Here is a 21292-nt window from a genome sequence, read left to right on the forward strand (position 1 = left end):
TTAGTGATTGAGACTAGGTGGGGCAGAGAAGTTAGGGAGAGACTGGCTGCCTTTGAGTAGTTTATCTATTGAGAATAGTTTAGGCTAAAGAGGAAAGGTAGTATTCTAATTGGTTAGAGGGTGGACCTGCCTGTCCCACCTACAACGAGACCAGGCCAGTCCAAACGTCTTGGCAGCCTTCACCTAAGGGTTCTTTCCAGGGGTGATTTTATGCCCTTATTCCCCAAACACCTGTAATAATTTGAAATTTTGTAGAATCTCAGTATCTGAGAGGTAGGAGGTAACTTAGAAGTTATTCTAAGTGTCCAACCCTAAAATGCAAGTCTTTGACATCACCTTCTCCTTCATTCTTGCCTTCCCTAGCTAGTTCTCACCAAGTCCTGTCAAGCCATTCTCCAAAATCTCTCTCTGAGCCATCTCTCCTTTCATTACCACCTTCATCTCTCACTTAGGTTGCCATAAAATAATCTGTGGAAACTGGCCTTCTTGAAACACTGACTTGTTTGATCTTACTCTGCTTTTTGGAGCAGCACAGACCTCTGCTCTCTCTTTTCCCTCTGACAAACAATCAAATATATGAAGACACTGTTATCACTTTCTACTTTAACTATTTTCCTTCGTGGTTTAAGGAACCCTTTAGTCTCTCCTTTTAGATACAATTTCCAGTTCGTCCCTGTACTAGGCATCTGCTTTAAGTTCCAGTTTTCACTGGTCTTCCAGGCTGAAGACAGCCATCCAGCTAGTGATCTCTGCAGAAGGAACCATGACTTCCTGCAGGTCACTCAGCCAAACCCATTTTTCCTCCTTTCCCCTTCCTCCTAGATGAAAGCTAGAAGTTGGGTTTGTGAGTCTCCTTTTGGGAAGGCAGCCTACCAGTACCCTAAGGGCAGCTGATACATTCAGAGATCTTTAGTCTGTGTTCTGGTGCAACGGCACCAGGAAAAGGAGCCTTTTCTATGGGATCTGGGAACAGTGGGAAAATAGAGGTGAAGATCACTGAGGACCCAGAAGGGGAAAGAATCCTGAGTTATTTAAATACCAACCAAGCTAAGAGTGCTTCACAAGATCAAAAGAGAAACTTGGAAGCTCTATAAATGTTGGCAATATGTATGCAGCCAGACAGCCCAATGTAGTGGATTGAGCGCCAACCTTAGAATCTATGCAAGTGTTATGCCATGCTCCCCAGATTCTTTACCACTCTGCTGAGACGTTGGGTTCTAGGTCCTCTCCCCTTGAATGTGGGCTCTGTGATTGCTTAATAGAATATGATGATGTGATGCTCTGCCAGTTTCCAAGCCCAGACCTTCAACTGGCAGCTTCCACATAATTACTCTTGGAACCTAGCCACCATTCTGTGAAAAAAGCTATGCATAAGTGTTAAGTCAACAGCTCTAGCTGAGGTCCCAGACTACTTCTAGCATTAACCACCACACATGGTTCAGATATAAGTCAAATGGTTCCAACACCCAGCTTTTGTCTTCTGGCTGAGCTCCCAGGCATCAGGGAGCAGAGACAAGCCACCTTTCTGTGCCTTTTCCAAATTCCTGATGCACAGAATCCATGATCATGGTAAAAGGGTGGTGGCTACACCACTTAAGTTTGTGGTGGCTTGTTATGTAACACTAAACTGAAACGGAACCTTAGAGTCTTTTTTTTTAATCTTTTTTTTAAAGATTTTATTTATTTTTAGAGAGGGAAGAGAGGGAGAGAGAGAGAGAGAGACATCAATGTGCGGTTGCTGGAGGTCATGGCCTGCAACCCAGGCATGTACCCTAACTGGGAATCAAACCTGCGACACTTTGGTTTGCAGCCCGCACTCAATCCACTGAGCTACACCAGCCAGGTGAAACCTTAGAGTCTTAAGACTCCAAATGTTTGGGCATCTTCATCAGTTAAAAAAATTTTACCTGGCTGGCGTAGCTCAGTGGATTGAGCGCTGGCTGGAAACCAAAGTGCCCCAGGTTCGATTCCCAGCCAGGGCACATTCCTGGGTTGCAGGCCATAACCCCCAGGAACCGCACATTGATGTTTCTCTCTCTCTCTCTCCCTCTCTCTCTCTCTCTCTCTCTCTCCCCCCCCCCTCTCTCTTTCTCTCCCCCTCCCTTCCCTCTCTAAAAATAAATAAAATCTTAAAAAAAATGTTATATGTTTTATAAACATGTTACTTAAACATTTGCTTGTACATATTAAAATACAATGGATGAGTTAGTGATGAAGTAAATGTTTCTAAATACTTGATTGGTTAATAGTACAATACACTTTTTTGCACTAAAAACGTAGTGAGAGCAAAGTGAGAAACATTTTTTAAATCATAACTTAATATTTCTTTTTTTTTCTTAATTCTCACCTGAGGATATATATATTGATTGCAGAGAGAGAGATAGAGAAACATCCATCAGTTGCCTCCCATATGTGCCCTGACCGGGGATTGAACCCGAAATCTAGGTATGTGCCTTGACTGGGAATCAAACCCGCAATGTTTTGGGTCTACGGGATGATGCTCCAATCAACTGAGCCACCTGGCCAGGGCCAGAGCTTAACATTTTTGAGTATAGCTGAAACTTTAGCTTAATAGTTTCAATGGCCTTCATATCTGAAAAGAGTACGTCTCAAAAACATGTAAATCCAAATGGAATCAGTTCTGCTTTGGCTGCATTTACTACTTTAATAGATGAGCTCAAATCCACCGAAATTACTCATTTAGAAGACTTGTAACAGGTCGTAAAATTATTTCCAACAGCAAATAACAGTATCACCCATTGTTTGGGACCACAGAACTGCTACATCCTGTAGCATATAAATTACAGTCCATCATAATAGGCTGTGGGTTTCCCTCTATCTTAGGTTACTGATCTTATTAGAGGTGAACCATGACATTTGGATCTCAGTGAGGGCACCAGTGTCACTTAATAGTAATAAAACTTCATTGTATTTTTATCTTTAAAAATTAAAAATGTTAATCATTTTTTCTGCATGACACCAGTGAATGTTTTGTATACCACCTGTGGGACACACACCCCATCTTGACAACCACAGCTCAGAGGATTTCGTGCCATAAGCTCCTTGCCAGCAGAGGTCGAGCTGTGGGCTTCAAGAGCTGTTCCAGTGGGTTAGGCCCTGCCAGGCTGGAACTGCAGCAGAGGTCAGCTCAGGCAGGAGAGGTGGGGGCCTCCACATAGGCTGAAGCTCACAGGGGTTGATAAATGATACTAAGTAATGCTTTTCAGGAGTGTCACTGCTGTGCATTGCCTGTTAGCTTACTACTGAATAGTTGCTTTTAAAGTCATTTTAAACATGGCTTTTTCAACTCTGGTTTTGGCCATGAACTCTTGACAGAAAGTGAGTTGTTTGTAGTCTCTCCTAAATTATAAAGTGAAGGGTTTTTTTTCCCCAAATTGCTGAAAAAAGTCTTTAGCTAATAAGTAAGCCACCATCCTTTGAACTCTAAGCAACACTGACTCCGAGGGATTATAGGATGAAAGAAGAATTTGTGTTTGGTTGGCCTGAAAGGATGAGGTGGTGGAAAAGTCTTTGCTGAGCTCTGTAGTTGTTTCCCTGGGAATAGGGTAGAATGTTGTGATCCTTGAGAGGATACATAAAACAAGTCTTAAGCACAGATTCACTGAAAACCCTAACTATGAGTTGAGTTGGAATTGCCAAAAGAGTGGGCACTAAAGACTGAAGTCAGGATGGAGCTGAGAAATAGAAGAGTGGCAAACCCACTGAAATGAATCCCAGGAAACTAAAGAAGACCTCTAGTAGGTAGAGGAGCCTAGAATCCTGGGGAAACTTGAAGGAAATTATGTAATTTGATAAAGTAGATTAGAATGAGCAACGGGACTGAGTGGTATAATGGAAGCTGAAAAATACAGCATTTTGTGTGACTGCAGTGGCCTCTCGCATTAGAGGATGGGCAGGCAGCCCAGTCTAGGAATTCTGCACAGGTCCCCACTGATGGGGAGGAGGACTGCCTTTTTTTTTTTTAAGATTTTATTTACTTATTTTTAGAGAGGGGAAGGGGAGAGAGGGGGAGAGAGAGAGAGAGAGAGAGAGAGAGAGAGAGAGAGAGAGAGATCAATGTGCGGTTGCTGGGGGCCACGGCCTGCAACCTAGGCATGTGCCCTGACTGGGAATCGAACCTGCGATGCCTGGTTCGCAGCCCAAGCTCAATCCACTGAGCTACACCAGCCAGGGCAGGATTACCATTTTTTGACAAAAACTTTCTAATTCAATTTAAATTTTTGAACTATGTGTAGGAAAGGCAGCTCAGCATAATCAGTAGTGTGGGTTCTGGAGCCAAAGTTTTTGTCAGAGTTCAAATCTGAGCTTCACTGTGTACTAGCCTCATGACCCTGGGCAAGTTACTTCCTTATCAGATAACTGTAAGTGTGGAATCACTCACAACAAATTTAGCACATAGTATATATTAGATGTTACATCTTAGCTTTTATATTACTTTGATGCCGGAACACAAGTGACTTCTTCACAACATTGAAAATATATGTGAAAACTATATGGAGCAGTTATGTGTCTCACTCTGCAAACTCATGAGGAATATCTTATATAAAGGGATGGTCACCAGTACTCACTGAGGGCCAGAGCCAGGTGTGAACAAAGTACCACACATACATGATTACTCTCAAGTACACTGTGAAGCAGAGTCAATTCCTATGGAGTTCTCCGGGAGATGAAGTCACTTTGCCTAAGCTTGCAGAACTAGGAAATTGTGGTGCCAGTTCAACCCTCCTGGGCCTCATTCTAGAGACTGACCACAAGGGCTGTTTTCACGGCAGCTAGATTCGGGCTATGGCTGTATGGATGTCGGTCACCAAGAGGTGTTAGGGCAGAAAGTGGCTGTTACCAGATTTGTGTCCCCTAACCTGTACCTCCAGGCCCAAGAGGGAAGATGTGGACAAGACAGACCTGATGATTCAGAGCTTATGTTGCTAGATTTAATGGCCTGTTGGGTCTCTGAAGCTCCAAACTCTGGAGACTGTTCAGGGGTAGCCAAGAACAAAGGCCCTAACATGTATCAAAATATAAAAAGCATGCTACTTAGGGCCATGTGGTAATGAGACACATGTGGTAATCCAGAAGTATATCCATTTGTAAGAATTTATGATCAAGATGGCATTTTGGGACAGTAGGGAAAGGGACTACTATTCAATAAACGGGTAGGGGACTTCTGGCTCTCTACCTACAATGTCACACTGTTTTACATCCCCCGCCCGCACCCCTGACCCATTAAAATTCTTCATGGGACTAAAAATAAACCCTCAGTTAAGAATAAAACCAAAACTATAAAATTATGTTTAGAAGTTGGCCTTCCTAAGCAGTATACAAAATTCAGATATGATAAAAGCTCAAGAGTTTAAACTTCATGATAATTAAATTAAGGAGGGGAATGTGAATGAACAGAAAGGTGAAGGAGAATTTTGGTGTTTTCTAGTCTATGTTGTTTGAATTTTATACAATTAGAACTTACTGAGGGGACAACGTGGCTTACAGGTGGAAACAATGGAAAATGTTGGTGGGTAATTAACTTTGTACTATGGCTTTTAATCCATTGATCACCAAGAATTGAGCTCCCTTAGGTACTTGGACTGTGTGGGGGTTGAAGAGCCACCACTAGAGCCTGCCATCTGTGAGATGACTGTCCAAGAAGGCAATGTTCTCTTGGGGACGGCTTCCTGGAGGTGGTAGAATTTGAGCTGGGCCTTGCAGAATAGGATTTCAGGGGTGAGAGACCATGATCTTCCAGGCAAGGGAGGTAGAGGTTGGCGGCAGCCTCTGGTGCCCCACACTGGGCTGAGCCACCTTAAAGTGCATCAGCTCTACACAGGTCTTCCACCCTGTCCCAGAAAAGTAGTGGAGGAAATGGTGAGAACAGGCCTGAGTCAGATTTGGAGATTGGAATGTCAGTCCTTAGAGGTCAAAGGTTTAAGAGAATGTTAACTGGGCTGGGGCCCTCCTTACTGCCATCTGAGGTGTGGATGGGGTGACAGATTCACTGGAGAGACTGATTTGGTTTGTGGACAACAACACAGGATTAAACAGATGCTGAACCAGGCAGGTGGGCAAACCAGAAATGCGACCACATTCCTGAGGCAGGGCCATCTCTCGTTTCTTGCCACACAGTGGACAAGAGAGTCCTCAACAACCCCCTTAGCTCTAACCCTGAGCTCACCAAGTTACTATCATCCCAGAGTCAAGTTCAGCACAAGACAGAATGCAAAGCATGTTACTGCTTATACAGCAGCATTCTCTAATCAACCATAAACCGAGAAGCAATTTGGAGCAACACTTTGCAGAAAAAGTGACCTGAGTCAGGGAGGTGGCAATAGGAGTGACAAGAAATCAGGTGGCCACAAAGGAAAGTCCTCAGGATTTCCTGATGGGATGGAGATGAAAGAAGAATCACAGATAACTATGCTTTTGGCCTGTGCAGTTGGAAGCCAGTAGCCCTCAACAGTGGGGAGGGGGTGGGCTGCAGATGAGGCAGAGTTCAGTCTGGGGCTTGCTTGTGTTGTTGAGGGGGAGAGGGAGGTCTGAGCCAGAGACTTAAATGTGGGATAGGCTGGCATATAGACAGTGAGGACACCCACTTCGGGTGTCCTCAGTGGATACGTGATCGGTCAAGCTGGGCTTAGCTCTTAGGTAGCCCCTGCTGCTTATGGGTCTTCCTCTTCCCATGTTCCTCCACATTCCCTACCTCTTAGTGGGGAGGGTCTGGGTCAGAGCCTTCTTCCTAAGGAGAAATAAGGGTTCCCTCCCTCCTGAGTGAAGGAGATTCTTTTGAGGTCCCTTTGCAGTGTTCTTCCCTTCCCAACCCCTCACCTGTCCCCAGGGCCTGCCCTGCTGAGGTGGTTACCCACAGACAGGGCTGGTAAAGAAATCTGAGCCACCCGACCTGCTCACACTAAAGCACAACACGGGGACAGGAAAAACCTTGTCGCTGTCACTTTAAGTGTCCTTAGGGAGGGGGGTTCATGGCCCTGTGTTCACCAGCTGAGGTCAGAGAAGGAAGTGGATCTGGGTTGCAGAGAACACAGCCCAGCTGCCCCTGGGCCTGCTCACACATGAAAACTTCCTGCGATGAGAGCGGAAACAGGTGCTATCCTCACCATGACAGCCCCCAGAGCCTGGGCCAGAGGGGAGCCATGGACAAGCCCCGGGCTCTGGTCCTGCTCTTGGCACTGCTGACACTCTGCATCACTGCTGGTAAGTGGGAAGGCCAGAGAAAGGCACAGGCCATGGGGATGTGCTGGAGACTCTGCCTTATGCCCTTCCTATGTCTGCATCCCACAGGGACACCTGAGGTGTGGGTGCAAGTTCAGATGGCCACCAGGTCCCCATCTTTCACTGTTCGCTGTGGATTCCTGGGATCTAGCATTATATCCCAGGTAACTGTGAGCTCCGGGGGCCCTGATGGTGCTGGAGGAACCAAGCTGGCTGTGTTGAACCCAGAATTTGGCACCAAGAAGTGGCCCCCTGCCTACCAGGCCCACTGGGAAACTAAAACCAGCATCTCCCTCACCCTGGAAGAGTCTGATGCGAGAAGCCCCAGTCCTAACACCACCTTCTGCTGCAAGTTTACTTCCTTTCCTGAGGGCTCCCAGGAGGCCTGTGGGAACCTCCTCCTCGGCACCGACCAAGGTAGGGCTGATGAGGAGCAGGGCCCAGGGAGGGCAGGGAGGAGATTGGGACACCAGTCGCCAATCTAGTATGTCTCTCTTTGTGCACAGAGCTTCCTGCCCTTACTCCAGCCCCTGTTCTGCGGGCTGACCTGGCCGGGATCTTGGGGGTCTCAGGGATCCTCCTCTTTGGCTGCATCTACCTTCTCTACCTGCTGCATCGGCAGAAGCACCGGTGAGACCTAGCCCCAGCCAGGCCTAGTCTAAACCCTTACATCACAGGGCCAGCCACATGCTTTGTTTCTGACCCTCCTAACTCTCTTCCAGGTCTGTCATGAAGCTTCAGCCACCCCTCAGCAGCCTCCCAACACAGACACGAGCAAGGGTGAGGATCAGGGATGGCTTTGGAGCAGGGAACTGGGTGGGCTGGAGCGGGGGCCATGATGTGGAACCTCACTTGGGCCTTTTTCCCCATTACCCATGCAGGCCGCCAGCCAAGCTTCCCTGGCTTCTCTCCACATCCCCTACGCCACCATCACTGCCAACTACTTCTGCCCGGCAGATCTGGACACGGTCCTTCCACCCCAGCCATTGTCCAGGTGGGCACCGATCCCCACCCACACAACACGCCCGCCTGCCCCCTAGACACCTCTGCCAGCCTCTGCTTGCAGCAGTTTCATCTCCGTTGAGAATGGACTCTATGTTCAGTCAGGAGAGAGGCCTCCCCACATCCGTTCCAACCTCATCCCTTTCTCTGACCCTCGGGGGCCCAGAGCTAGGGAGGGACATATGAGAGTTCAATGAGAGGGGCCCCAACTCTATTCAGCCTTCCTCACCTCCCAGGCCTCTGGGACCCCCTTCCATTGGTGTTTACACATCTTATTAGGCCTCTATTTAGTGTTTCCACACCCACCCAGCCAGGGCCCACTTGCTGTGGATGTGGTCAGCGTATGTGCTCGTGTGGGTTACCTGTGGGCACATGTGTGTATGAGAAGTGACAAAACCCATGCCAGGTCGTTTCCTGTTTTCAAGTACCCAGCCCTCCCAGGCAATGTCAGTAACTAAGTTAACAAACGGTTTATTTGACTGAGGTCTTGGCTGGGCCTTTTCTTCTTTGGGAGCTTAAGAGGTTAGAGGTATTTTTGACCGCTGGCAGGTAGGAGCCAGGTTGGAATCAGAGGGGGCAGGGCGCCAGTACAGGACAATGTCCCTACCCTGACCCCTCCCAGACAAGGGGTCCCTGGGGCTGGGGTGGCCGTGTCAGGCAGGGGACTCCTGGCCCTACAGGCCTTGCTGAAGGACACCAGGTGAGATTGACAGGATTGGGGGTCCGACAGCCGCAGGCAGGATAGTCCATATTCAAACCCCACCATGTCCTAGGACAGCACAAGGGCTTCTGGGGCTTCAACTTGAGAAAAGACCTTGTGGTTTGACTTAGTGTCCCTATAACAGGACTCCCTGGGATGGCCTGGGGGTGAGCCCTGATGTCCCCCATCCAGAGCTGACACTCAGAGGCAGGGCACCTACCTCATATCTGCCCACAGTGGCTTCCTTTTGCTCCCCCTCTGTCACTAGGGAACCAGGACTACTCTCCACTGGCCACTAGCACACAGGCCCACTTGACACAGGGACTGAACTCACGCTCCCCTGCCCATTAATCTTCCCGTCCAGGATGCAGCTCTCCTTCTGTAAACAGACGTAGCAGTCTGGGCCCCATCACACGTCTGCCACATAAGACAACGTGTGAGAGAGCTCTGTAAGCTGAGAGGCTCCACGGGAATGTGGGGGATTCCATGAAGTGTGGGGAGACAGTGGAGCTCTGGAGCCAGGCTGAGCCTGCACTTCCAACCAGGGTGAATCCTAGTTCAGGGGCATACCTGCCACTTAGCCCCTTCCTTGGTCCTACATATGGGAAATCCCATGTAGAACCAGTTGCCAAAGCAGGAACCACCCTTTGTGCTTCTGCCTGTCTCAGGGAGGGCCTGCCTGGAGACCATGTTCAACCACAGAATCTTCTAGAAAACCAGCTTACTATTCCAGTTGTGCTCAAAAGAGGCCTTCTCAGAACCCAGGCCCATCCAGCCACCAACTCCACACTGTGCTGGGGAGAAGGTGGACCAGACATGGTGAGGGGGTGGTGAAGGGGTTATTGGGCCTGCCTCCCTCAGCCAGTGATCATCCTCCTCTGAGGAGGAGCCCCTGGCACTTGCCTAGACAGCTCAGTGGTCCCTGCAGGGCTGGGGGTCTAAAGGAGAGGGGAGGGGTTGCTGTGGAAGTCCCTACGGAGGGTGAGAAAGATGTCAGTAGGGGAGGAAGTAGCTGAGGGCCCAGCCACTTTGGAACCATGTTGAGACCAGGGACAGGGGTCTGGGGGGCAGTGGGGCTTGCAGGGTCTCAGGGGAGGCCTTAGGAGGTTTACTTCTCTAGGAAGGGAAGTGCCATTCATGGGACAAGGGGAGCTCTGAGGATTCCCCAGCCCCTAGCCCAGCTGCCAGCCAGGCTACTTGCCTCTAAGGGAGTTGAGGGAGAGGTCCTCTGGCCTGAGCTGGTCTTCCACAAACAAGCTCAGGAGGCCACAGCCCAGCCTGGTCTTCGTGGTATGCAGAACCAATATCCTGGAGGTGAAGGGAATCTCTGCAGCTGGTCTGCTCCCAAGTGTCCACCCCCGAGTGCCAGACCCAGCAGTGCTGAGGGGAGCAGCTGAGAGGACCATCTTGTGGCTCTACATTTGTGGGTATGTGGCTGGACACAGCCTGGGGGATCAGCAGTCCAGGCCCCCTTCTCAGACCCAGTCTGGGAGATCATGCTCACATTCATTCAACAAGTGTAGAAACTGGGACCCGAAAGAGGACTTGCTCAAGTAGACAGAACTGAATCAGCCCCAGGATATCCACAGACAGGCACCCAGGTTGTGCCCTCACACATAACCCAAGAGAAGGCTTGTGCTTTGAACTTGCCCTGGGTTTGATCCCAAGGGCTACTTACTCCCTGGCTGTGGGACCCAGAGGACTTAACCTCTGCGAGGCTCACTTGCTCATCTGGCAAGTAGTAAGGGTGATAAGGCCTGAAGTGAGTGGGGACTGTGCATTAGGGCCCAGTACCAAGCAGCTCTGCCTGGAGTATCTTATTTGGGACTTCAGCAACCCAAGGGGAAGGTAGTAGGTATTTTCAATAGTGTATTTAACAGATGTGGAGCCTGAGCCCAGGGTCACAGACTGGAAGAAAGAGGTGCTCGTAGCATTTGGGGGAGAGGAGGCCTGGGACTCCCCGCCTGGCCCTGGACACATTTGCTGCCCCAAACTCCACCTCGCTGGGGCGGTGGGGAGAGGTCAGAGCGCATTGGTGGGTACCCATGGAGGCCCCGGGCATTTGGGGTCGGATGAGTTGGCCCTGCAACGACACCTGCTGCCCAGTGGCACGGCTGCTCCCGAGGGTTGCTGGGAGGTACTTCTGCAGAAGACACTAGCCCTGCCAGAGAGAATAGGATCCTTGGAGGCATCTTGGGGTCGCACAGGGTTGTGGCCCACTGGCGACTGTGACCCTCACCCCCTCCTCAGCCCGCCCCTGTCCAGCAGCACTCTGGATGGAACCCCTGACCACCTCCACCAGTGGTCAGCTGATCCCCCAAACCCCACCCAACCCCACTGTGGTCCAGCAGTGGGTCCCAGAATCTGTCTGCCCTGACGATCTGCCCCTCAGCAACCACGGAGCCCTCCTTCCATGGCTCAGCCCTAACTACTCTCGGGCTCGTCCCCACTTCCAGCCTGCCGCAGCCCTCCTCCCTACCCATGTCCCGCCACCTGTCCTGGGAGCTCACTCCTGGTCCCTTCATTTCATCTCCTTTAGTGCCTTCCCTTCTCTCCCCGCCACAACCCCCTGCCTCCTCTGTTCGCCCCCAACATCCATGTGGCCCACTGCTCCTCCTGATCCCTGCTGTCCAGCTACTCTTGGCTCTGAACCCCCAGCTGCCACCGCCCTGTCCAGACTCCTAGGAGGCCAGTCAAGGTGCCCAGCAGTGGAACTCCCCCTCCCTGAGGTCCTTTGTGAGGTACCCACACAAAGTGCTGGAACCTGAGTGCCACACCCACCCGCCCACCCACGGGGGGAGGGTGGTAGTGATGGGTGACCACGGGCCACCAGTTTGCTGGGGAGCCTCATACCCTTGCCAGGTACGCTGTAGAACACTGGTCCACATTGTGACCTAGCTCCCAGCCCGTTCTGGGCACCCACCTACCTCGAGCTGAGGTGGCCAAGAGGCTGCAACAGTGAATGGCATGGACCTGGGACCTGGAAAGAAGGAATCAGACAGAGAGGTGTCAGGGCTTAGCCAGCAAGACAAGACCCTGGCCAGCATGAGGCAGGGGCTGAAAGGGACAGAGGAGCTAAGAGAGCCTCCTCTTCTCTGGACCTCTCCCAGACCCCATAGAGGAGCATCTCCCCAAAAAGAAACCACAGACTCTACCCCCATTTTCAACACAGGGATGCACAAATGCAGAGGATACTGTATTAATAGATCTGTTGGCCCAGCCATGGGCAAGGGAAGCTCTCCAACTTCAAAACTGCTGATGTGGCCAGTGACATCTGGAATTTCCATAGCTGGGTCCTTAAATAGTTTCATTTCAGCATCTGTGAAATGAGTCAGCTCACTTGGAAAGCTGGGCTGTTTGGAGAAAAGTAAATAAACTAACATTACAAATGTTAAAATTAAAATATCGGGGTGCTTTGAGAAGGTGCTCCAAGTAGACATTTAAAATAAAATCTGAAGGTAAGTGGGAGTTGTGTAGGCAACAATCGTGGGGAGACCCTTCCAGGCAGGGAAAGACAGACAAAGGCCCAGAGGCTGAAAAGAGCTGGGCATTTCAGGGGCCCAAAGCAGCTCAGTATGTTTGAAATAAGGTGAGTGAGAGCAGCAGGCAAAGCTGACAGAAGGGGTCAGGATTTTTTTTTAAAGATTTTATTTATTTATTTTTAGAGATGGAAAGGGAGGGAGAAAGAGAAGGAAGAAACATCAATGTGCAGTTGCCTCTTGGGTGCCCCCTGCTGGGGACCTGGCCTGCAACCCAGGCTTCTGCCCTGGCTGGGAATCGAACTAGCCACCCTTTTGTTCGCAGGCTGGCACTCAGTCTACTGAACCACACCAGCCAGGGTGAGATCAGGATTTTATTATAAGGATATTGTTATAAAATCCAGGGTTGGTTTTAAGTAGAGCAATAAAATAACCAGATTTACATTATTAAAAACAAAAAGACCTATCTGGGTAAAAAACACCTGTGTGGGAGGCAGGGCAGAAAAGTGGAAGTAGGAACAATTGAATCATCCAGATGGAAGATGGGGGTACCTGAGTCAAGGATGGTGGAATATAAATAGAAAGAAATGGATGGATTCAAAATATGTTTTGGAGACAGAGTTGTTCCTCATTGCTGGGAGGGGATTAAGGATGGTCTCAAGGGTGATGCTGTTTTTCAGCTTGAGCGACTAGGCAGAAGAAATGCCACTCACTGAGATGGAAGGTGGATAGGAGCATGTTCCAGGGAATGGGTGACAATCAAGGAACCAACAAGAGACAGATGAAGTTGAGATGCTTGAGACACAGGCAAGGTGGGGGCATATCGACCTGCCCCCGCCTAGAGCCCAGACCTTGTCTTAGGAAGGGGCAAGATCTGCACACAAAATATTGATGAGAGAAATCAAAAGTTATAAATAGAGAAGTATGGCATATTTATAGATTGGAAGGCTCATTGTTAAGAGTCCAATTCTTCCCAAATGTACAATATGTACAGACTCAATGCCTTCTTAATAAAAATCCTACCAGACTTCTTTGTAGAAATTTGCCAGCAGATTATAAAACTTACAGGGAAAACCAAAAGTGCCTACTGCAGAAAAAACAAAACAATTTTGAAAAAGAACAAAGTTGGAAAACTCATACTATTGGCTTCAAAACTTACATAAAAGACTTCCAAAGGTTTGGGGAGATGTAAGCCAAGAAATGTAGATGAAGACCAAGTATACCTGGCAAATGTATTTTGGTCATCCGAATGAGTATATGTATATATTTTTAATGTTCTCTTTTGAAATCATTTTTATTTTTTAATTATAGTTGACATACAATATTACATTGGTTTCAGGTGTACAACATATTGATTAGACAGTTATGTGACTTACAAAGTGATCACCCCAGTAAGTCTCATACCCATCTGACACCATGCACAGTTATCACAGTATTATTGACTTTATTCCCCATGCTGTACCTTACAACCTTGTGATTGTTTTGTAACTGGCAATTTTCACATCTTAATCCCTTCCCCCCTTTCACCCATCCTTCAAAACCCCTCCCACCTGGCAATCATCAAAATGTTCTCTGAATCTATGAATGGAATGTTTATGTTTGTTCATTTTGTCTTGTTTTTTAATTTCACATATAAGTGAAATCAGATGGCATTTGTCCTTCTCTCTCTGACCCATTTCACTATTGTAATACCTTCTAGGTCTATTCATATTGTTGTAGATGACAACATTTCATTATGGCTGAGTAATATTCCATTGCATATATGGACCACCTCTTATTTATCCATTCATCCATCTATGGATACTTAGATTGTTTCTATATCTTGGCCATTGTAAACACTGCTGCAGTGAATATAGGGATGCATATGCCTTTTTGAATTAGTGTTTTGGATTTCTTTGGACAAATACCCAGAAGTGGAATTGCTAGGTTCTTCTTTGTCTCTTGTTAATGCCTTTGTTTTAAAGTCTTTTTTGTCTAAGTATTGCTACCCCGGCTTTTTGTTTGTTTGTTTCCATGTGTATGAAATATCTTTCTATCCCTTTACTTTCAGTGTGTGTGTGTCTTTCAGTCTGAAGTGGGTCCCTTCTTCTTTTTTTCTTATGTTTTTAAAGATTTTTATTAGTTTAATTTCAACCAAGTGAGAATACATGCCAGGGAGCAATAAATCAAATGCTCTAAAGTGGGTCTCTTGGAGGCAGCATTTGTATGGGTCTTGTTTGTTATCCATTCAGCTACCCTGTGTCTTCTGATTGGAACACTTAATCAATTTACATTTAAAGTAATTATTGATAAGTAAGTAGTTATTGCCATTTTACTATTCATATATTTTTATTTTTCTTTAAAGAAGACCTTTTAACATTGCTTGTAATACTGGTTTGGTGGTAATGAACTCCTTTAGCTTTTTCTAGTCTGGGAAGCTTTTTATCTGTTCTTTGATTCTAGATTACAGCTTTGCTGGATAGAGTAATCTTAGTCGTAGTTCCTTGCTTTTCATCATTTTAAACATGTTGTGCCAATCCCTCTGGCCTGCAAAGTTTCTGTCGAGAAATCAGTCTTATGGGAGCTCACTTGTAAGTAAATAATTGCTTTTCTCTTACTGCTTTTAAGATTCTCTTTGTCTTTAACCTTTGGCATTTTAAATATGATGTATCTTGGTGTGGGCCTCTTTGGGTTCATCTCATTTGGAACTATCTGTGCTTCATAAACTTCTATGACCATGTCCTTCACTGGGTTAGGGAAATTTTCTGACATTATTTCCTCAAACAGGTTTTCAATCCTTTGCTCTCTCTCTTTCTGGTACCCCTATGATATGAATGTTGTTATGCTTGATGTTGTCCCAGAAGCCCCTTAAACTATCTTCATTTTTTAAAAATTATTTTTCTTTTTGAAGTTTTCACTGGGTGCTTTTGGCTGCTTTATCTTCAAAAATTTCTGATTCAATCCTCTGCTTCATCTAATCTGCTGTTGACTTTCACTAAGGATTCTTCATTTCAGTTATACTTTTCATTTCTGACTGGTTCCTTTTTATGTGTTTTTATCTCCATTTTATGTTTTCTACCTCTATTAAAAGTTCTCACCTGAATTCATCTATTCTCCCCTTAAGTTCACTGAACATTCTTATAACCAGTGTTTTGAACTTTGCATCTGGTAGATTATTTATTTCCACTTTGTTTTCTATTTTTTTTCAGTTGGAGCATGTTTCTTTGTCTGCTCATTCTGGCTGCCTTCCTGTGTTTATTTCTATGTATTGGATAGAGCTGCTACATCTCCCCATCTCGGTAGAGTAGCCTTAATGTAATAGGTGTCCTTGGGACCCCAGTCTCCCTAGTCACCTTTTCATCCCTCAGTGGCATGTCCCCAGCAGGTCCTCAGGAAACCAGGCTCCCGTCAGTGCTGACACAGCCCCATATTGTCCCAAAGCCACAGCATCCCCCCCCCAGCACCCTAAGGACACCAACCGCCTTCAGCATGCAGAAGAAGCCAAGTTCATGGGAAGAATTTATATCTCTTATCAATCACGTATCACAAGAGTAAAAGGCAAGTTATTAATGAATGTATCCTAGAAGATACTTTGCATACCTCATCCAGTCCCCAAGGACCAAACATAATGATTGAGCTTTAACAAGCCTCCAACTCCCCAGTGATAAGAGACAAACATGAGCCAGAGCAAAATGGAGATCAGATGAGACTTCTGCACAACGCCAGGACCCCTAAAACACTAAACCCTCAGATAGTGAGCTAGAAGAAAAAGAAGAGGAGGTGGTGGGGTTGAAAGAATGAAAAATATCTCCCAAGAGCATCCCTAACCACTCATAACACTCTTGAGGGTTTAAACCAGAATTCACAGTGCCTATGAGGCTTGGAAAATACAAAGCCAACAATGTCATTTAATGTGACCCTCTAGTGGGTAGCATACCTGACCTAGCAGATGTAGACACAGATCTCCTCTGGAGAAAGACTCTTAGATCTAGGCCTCACAGAATCCCCACAGATTAAGTTCCAAGCAATGAAATAGCAATTTTAAAAAATCATCAAGTACAGTCCTGGCTGGTGTGGCTCAGTGGATTGAGTGCCAGCCTGTGAACCAAAGGGTCGCTGGTTCGATTCCCAGTTGGGGCACATGCATGGGTTGTGGGCCAGGTTCTCAACAAGGAGCACGTGGGAGGCAACCACACATTGATGTTTCTCTCCCTCTTTTTCTCCCTCCCTTCCCCTCTCTAAAATAAATTAAAAAAACCTTTTTTAAAATAAAAAATCAAGTAGAATAAAACAAGTATTCATGTCTAAGAGAACAGCAGAAACAATTAACTGCAGAATTAGACCCTCAACAACTGCTGACATTAGAATTATCTGACACATATTACAAAATAATGTTTAAGGAAATAAAAGAAGACAGTGGTAGTATGAAACAGAAGCATGTAAAAATGACCAGATGGGGAAAACCACAAATGGAAATTCTAGTAATCTAAAACAAAAATTGAAATGAAAAAGTAGATGGATAACTTAACAAATTGAATACAACTGGAGATAAAAATTAGTGGGCAGACTAAAAATAGGTCCAAAGATATTATTAGAATGCAGCATGAAAACACAGAGATGGGAAACATGAAGGAAAAAATCAGAAGTAAAAGACAGAATAAGAATGTCTGCCATGTCTAATAATATGACTTAAGAAAGAGAGACTAGAAAACTGGTAAAGAAGCAGTATTTGAAGAGACAATGGCTAAAAATTTCCCTGTATTGATTCAAGAAGCCCAATAAATTTGAAGCATAATAAATAAAAAGAAGTCCACTGTTAGAAGCCTTTTAGTGAAACTGTAAATGCCCAAAACAAAGAGATGTTAATAGCAGACAAAATGAAAAGCCATTTCTACAGAATAGCCACAAATAAACAGCTAACTTCTCAATGGAACTCAGAAGACAGTGCAATGGCATGTTTGAATTGTGAAGGAAAAACAATGTCGACCTAAAGTTATGTACCCAGATAAATTATTTTCAAGAACACTAGCAAAATAACGACATTTTCAGACAGAATAAAAGTAACAGAAAGAAGTAAAGTCTGTGGGGCAAAAGGGAATGATGAGAAAAAAGTAAGGATGCAGGTAAACCAAAACAAATATTAAGCTTACAAAACAATGGCAACAATGTCTCATTTGTGAGATTTAAAAGGCCAATGTGTAGGGATTCCAGTTCTGGTTGAGTAAACGCACTGCACCCTACCTCCTCTATTGACTGCAACTAAAACCCTGGACAGAATACATAAAGAAACTATTGGAAGACTCAGAAAAGTAAATAATAGGAGACAGATTGGAGAGAGGTGTCAAAACTCAAGGGAAAATATGGCAGTGAGTTTACCGTTTTGTTTTGTTTTTATCCTCCCCTATCTCCCAGCTAGGGCTCAGAACATCCTGAATCCCAGAAGTGCATAGCAGGCACGGGGGGAAAGCTCCAAGAGAAACCCTCCTGGTCAGAGGACTAGGACAGGGAGAGTAGGGGGAAACCCTAGTTTCATTTCTAACCCCACCCAACCTTGCCCAAAAGCAAGTCCCTCTCTCAAAGATGCCCTCTTGTCACAGTAGTGGCAACATAGCAGCATCACCAACATACATGACCACAGTGACAGAGACTAGAAGAGAGAAAAAAGTCTTCTTGCCTGACCACAAAAACTGACAACTGGAGCCCCTAGGGTTGAAAAAGGGTAGGGGAAATCCCCTTGCTTTTTACTCAGTGTTTCCTCCCACTGCTTCCCCGCAAGTGGAAGATGCAGTTACAGGAAGTGTATGACAAGAAGTGCCTAAGCAAACTAAAACACTGGCTTTCTGTATGTAAAAGGAGCAAGCTTGAGAAAGGGATTCCATAGGCTGCATATGAAGTCCCAGGCCCACCGCCGAGATACCATACATGGAAACGATCCATAAACACATACCAAAGACTTCGAGAATGAAACTGTGGTGTAGATTCCCCACCATAGTCTCAGAATGGCCTGGGGGCAGGGAGTGGGAAGAGAGGAGGAAAGGAAGGGGTGGAATACATGCACAGGACAAATCCAAACACACAAATATTTGAAAATGCAAATGGCATTGGAACCACAGCCCACAGAAGCCATGTTGGGACTTGTCGTCTGAACCTAGTTAGCTCATTGTCTACCAAAACAGAGAAATCAACATTCTTTAAAGGCTTTTAATAGGGCCCAGAAGCTCAGAAAAATACTTAAAATATCCTGGATGTTACCAAAATTACTTGACATACAAGAAGTAGGAAAATCTCAACAACCCACAGGCAAAAGACACAAATGTTGGAATTATTAGTCAAAGACTTTAACATCATGATGTTCCATGAAATAAAGGTGAACAGTCTTTTTTTTTTTAAGAGTTTATTTCTTTTTAGAGAGGGAAAGAGAAGGAGATAGAGAGGAAGAGAAACATCAATGTGAAAGAGTTACATAAATCTGTTGCTTCTCGCATGCCCCCAGCTGGAGACGTGTTCCCAGTCAGGGCACATGCCCCACAACCCAGGCATGTGCCCTGACTGGGAATCAAACCAGTGACCTTTTGGTTTGCAGGCTGGCACTCAATCCACTGAGTGACACCAGCCAGCGCATAAAGGTGAACAGTCTTGAAATGAATGGAAAGAAAGGCATTCTCAGCAGAAAGTAAGAGCCATAAAAGAGCCAAATGGGAATTTTTACAGCTGACAAATATGGTAGCTGATACAAAAAAGTGAATTGAAAGAGTCCAATAGCAGAATAGAGATGAGAGAAAAAGAACCTATAATGTAACAATAGATCAAAAGAAATCATTCAACCTGAACAATCGAGAAAAATAAGATTTTAAAAAATGAACAGAGCTTTAAGAATTTTTTTAATGTTTTATTTATTATTTATTTTTAGAGAGATGGGAAGGGAGGGAGAAAGAGAGGGAGAGAAACATCAATGTGTGGTTGCTTCTCACATGGCCCCCACTGGGGACCTGGCCCACAACCCAAGCATGTGCCCTGACTGGGAATTGAACCAGCGACTCTTTGGTTTGCAGGCCAGCACTCAATCCACTGAGCTACACCAACCAGGGCTAAAAATAATCAACAGAGCTTTAAAGACCCATGAGGCAACATAAAAAGGTCTAACATATGTGTCATTGGAATTCTGGAAGAAGAGATAGAGATCAATGCAAAAAGAAATATTTGAGCAAACAATGGCTAAAACTTCTCAATGTGGTAGAAGATATAAATTGAGAGATTTAAGAAACTCATGCAACCCCAGGCAGGATAAAGTCAAAGAAAACGATGTCCAGACACATCATATCAAACTTAAGATAAATAAATGAAGCTCAAAAGCAGCCAAAAAATAACAAAGCAGGGGAACAATATATATACATGACTGCAGGTTTTTCATCATAAAATGTGGAGGCAGAGATAACATTTTCCCCCTTTTCCTTTTTTAAAAGTTTTTATTAAATTTATTGGGCTGACACTGATCAATAAAATTATATAGGTTTCAAGAGTACAGCTCTATAATACATCATCTCTATATGGCATTGTGTTTTTGCCACTCAAAATCAAATCCTCTTCTGTTATCATATGTTTGATCCCCTTTACCCTTCCCCACCTTCCCCACCCACCTTTCCCTCTGGTAACCATCGTATTGTCTGTGTCTGTGAGTTCTTGTTTGTTCAGTTGTTGCTTTCAGTTTTATATCCCACATATGAGTAAAATCATATGGTTCTTGACTTTCTAACATATTTCACTTATCATAATATCCTCAAGATCCATCAAGTTGTTGCAAATGTAGTATTTCATCTTTTCTTGTGGCTGAACAATATTCCATTGTATATATGTACCACATCTTCTTGATCCAATCATCTATCAAAGAATACTTTGGTTATTTCCATGTCTTGGCCACTGTGAATAATGCTGCAATGAACACAGGTGCATTTATTTTTACAAATAAATGTTTTTGAATTTTTCAAATAGATAACCAAAAGAGGGGTTGCTGGGTCATATGGTCAAAACTACATTTTTAAAGTGCTGAAAGACAAGAACTGTCAACCCAGAATTCTGTGTCCAATGAAAACATCCTTCAGTAATAAGGATATTTTCAAATGTTTCTATAGTGTCCTCACCTGGCATTGATATGCAGGCAATTCTGGCCTCATAAAATGAGTTTGGAAGTGTTCCCTTTACAATTTCTTGATAGAGTCTGGGAAGGATTGGCATTAATCCTTCTTGAAATGTTTGGTAGTTTCAATGAAACCATCTCATCCAGGATCATTTCTTTGTTGGTAGATTTGTGATTATTGCCCCAATTTCCTTATTTATTATTGGTCTGATAGATTTTCTACTTCTTTATTGACATTTGTAAATTAAATGTTTCTAGGAATTTATCAATTTCTTCTTGGATTATACAATTTGTTGGTGTATGATTTTTAATAAAATCTCATTATTTTGTATTTCAGTGGTATCAGTGTAATTTGTCCTCTTTCAATTATAATTTAATTTTTAAATAATTTTTCAGTTTTATAATCGACATTCAGCACCATATAAGCTTTTTTCTTTTAAATATTTTATTGTTTATGTTATTACAGTTGTCCCAAATTTCCCCCTTTGCCCCTCTTCAGTCAGCCCCCTCCCATTCCCACAGTCCATTCCCTCACGGTTGTCCATGTCCATGCATATACGTATGTTCTTTGACTATTCCCTTCACCTTCTTTCAACCAGTCCCCTCTCCCCCGTCCTCTCTTACAATTGTCAGCCTGTTTCATGTTTCTGTGCCTTAATTCTATTTTGGTTGTTAGTTTATTTTGTTCATTAGATTCCGTTTATAAGTTAGATCATATGGTATTTGTCTTTCATTGACTGGCTTATTTCACTTAGTGTA

General features: G+C 45.1%; 1 protein-coding gene and 1 long non-coding RNA gene across 2 annotated transcripts; both read left to right on the plus strand.

The window, feature by feature from the left end:
• The first annotated feature begins 7023 nt into the window (after positions 1–7023).
• PVRIG (PVR related immunoglobulin domain containing) lies at positions 7024–11678 on the plus strand. The gene is made up of 5 exons (XM_028523617.2): positions 7024–7221; positions 7309–7656; positions 7746–7869; positions 7962–8019; positions 8121–11678. Exons 1-5 carry the CDS (start codon positions 7080–7082, stop codon positions 8277–8279), a joined length of 831 nt encoding a protein of 276 aa, XP_028379418.2. The 5' UTR covers positions 7024–7079; the 3' UTR covers positions 8280–11678.
• A 4985-nt stretch (positions 11679–16663) lies between these two features.
• LOC118499532 lies at positions 16664–18782 on the plus strand. Its single transcript, XR_004902026.1, has 2 exons — positions 16664–17765; positions 18176–18782. It is a non-coding gene; the product is annotated as an uncharacterized LOC118499532 (long non-coding RNA).
• Positions 18783–21292: the final 2510 nt, after the last annotated feature.

Source organism: Phyllostomus discolor, chromosome 3 (assembly GCF_004126475.2).
Source record: "Phyllostomus discolor isolate MPI-MPIP mPhyDis1 chromosome 3, mPhyDis1.pri.v3, whole genome shotgun sequence".
NCBI lineage: Eukaryota > Metazoa > Chordata > Mammalia > Chiroptera > Phyllostomidae > Phyllostomus > Phyllostomus discolor.

Coding starts and splice junctions, on each gene's coding strand:
- PVRIG (XM_028523617.2), top strand. CDS start 7,080: ATGAAAACTTCCTGCGATGAGAGCGGAAACAGGTGCTATCCTCACCAT. Junction 7,222..7,308: donor GACACTCTGCATCACTGCTG/GTAAGTGGGAAG, acceptor TGCATCCCACAG/GGACACCTGAGGTGTGGGTG. Junction 8,020..8,120: donor CAACACAGACACGAGCAAGG/GTGAGGATCAGG, acceptor TTACCCATGCAG/GCCGCCAGCCAAGCTTCCCT.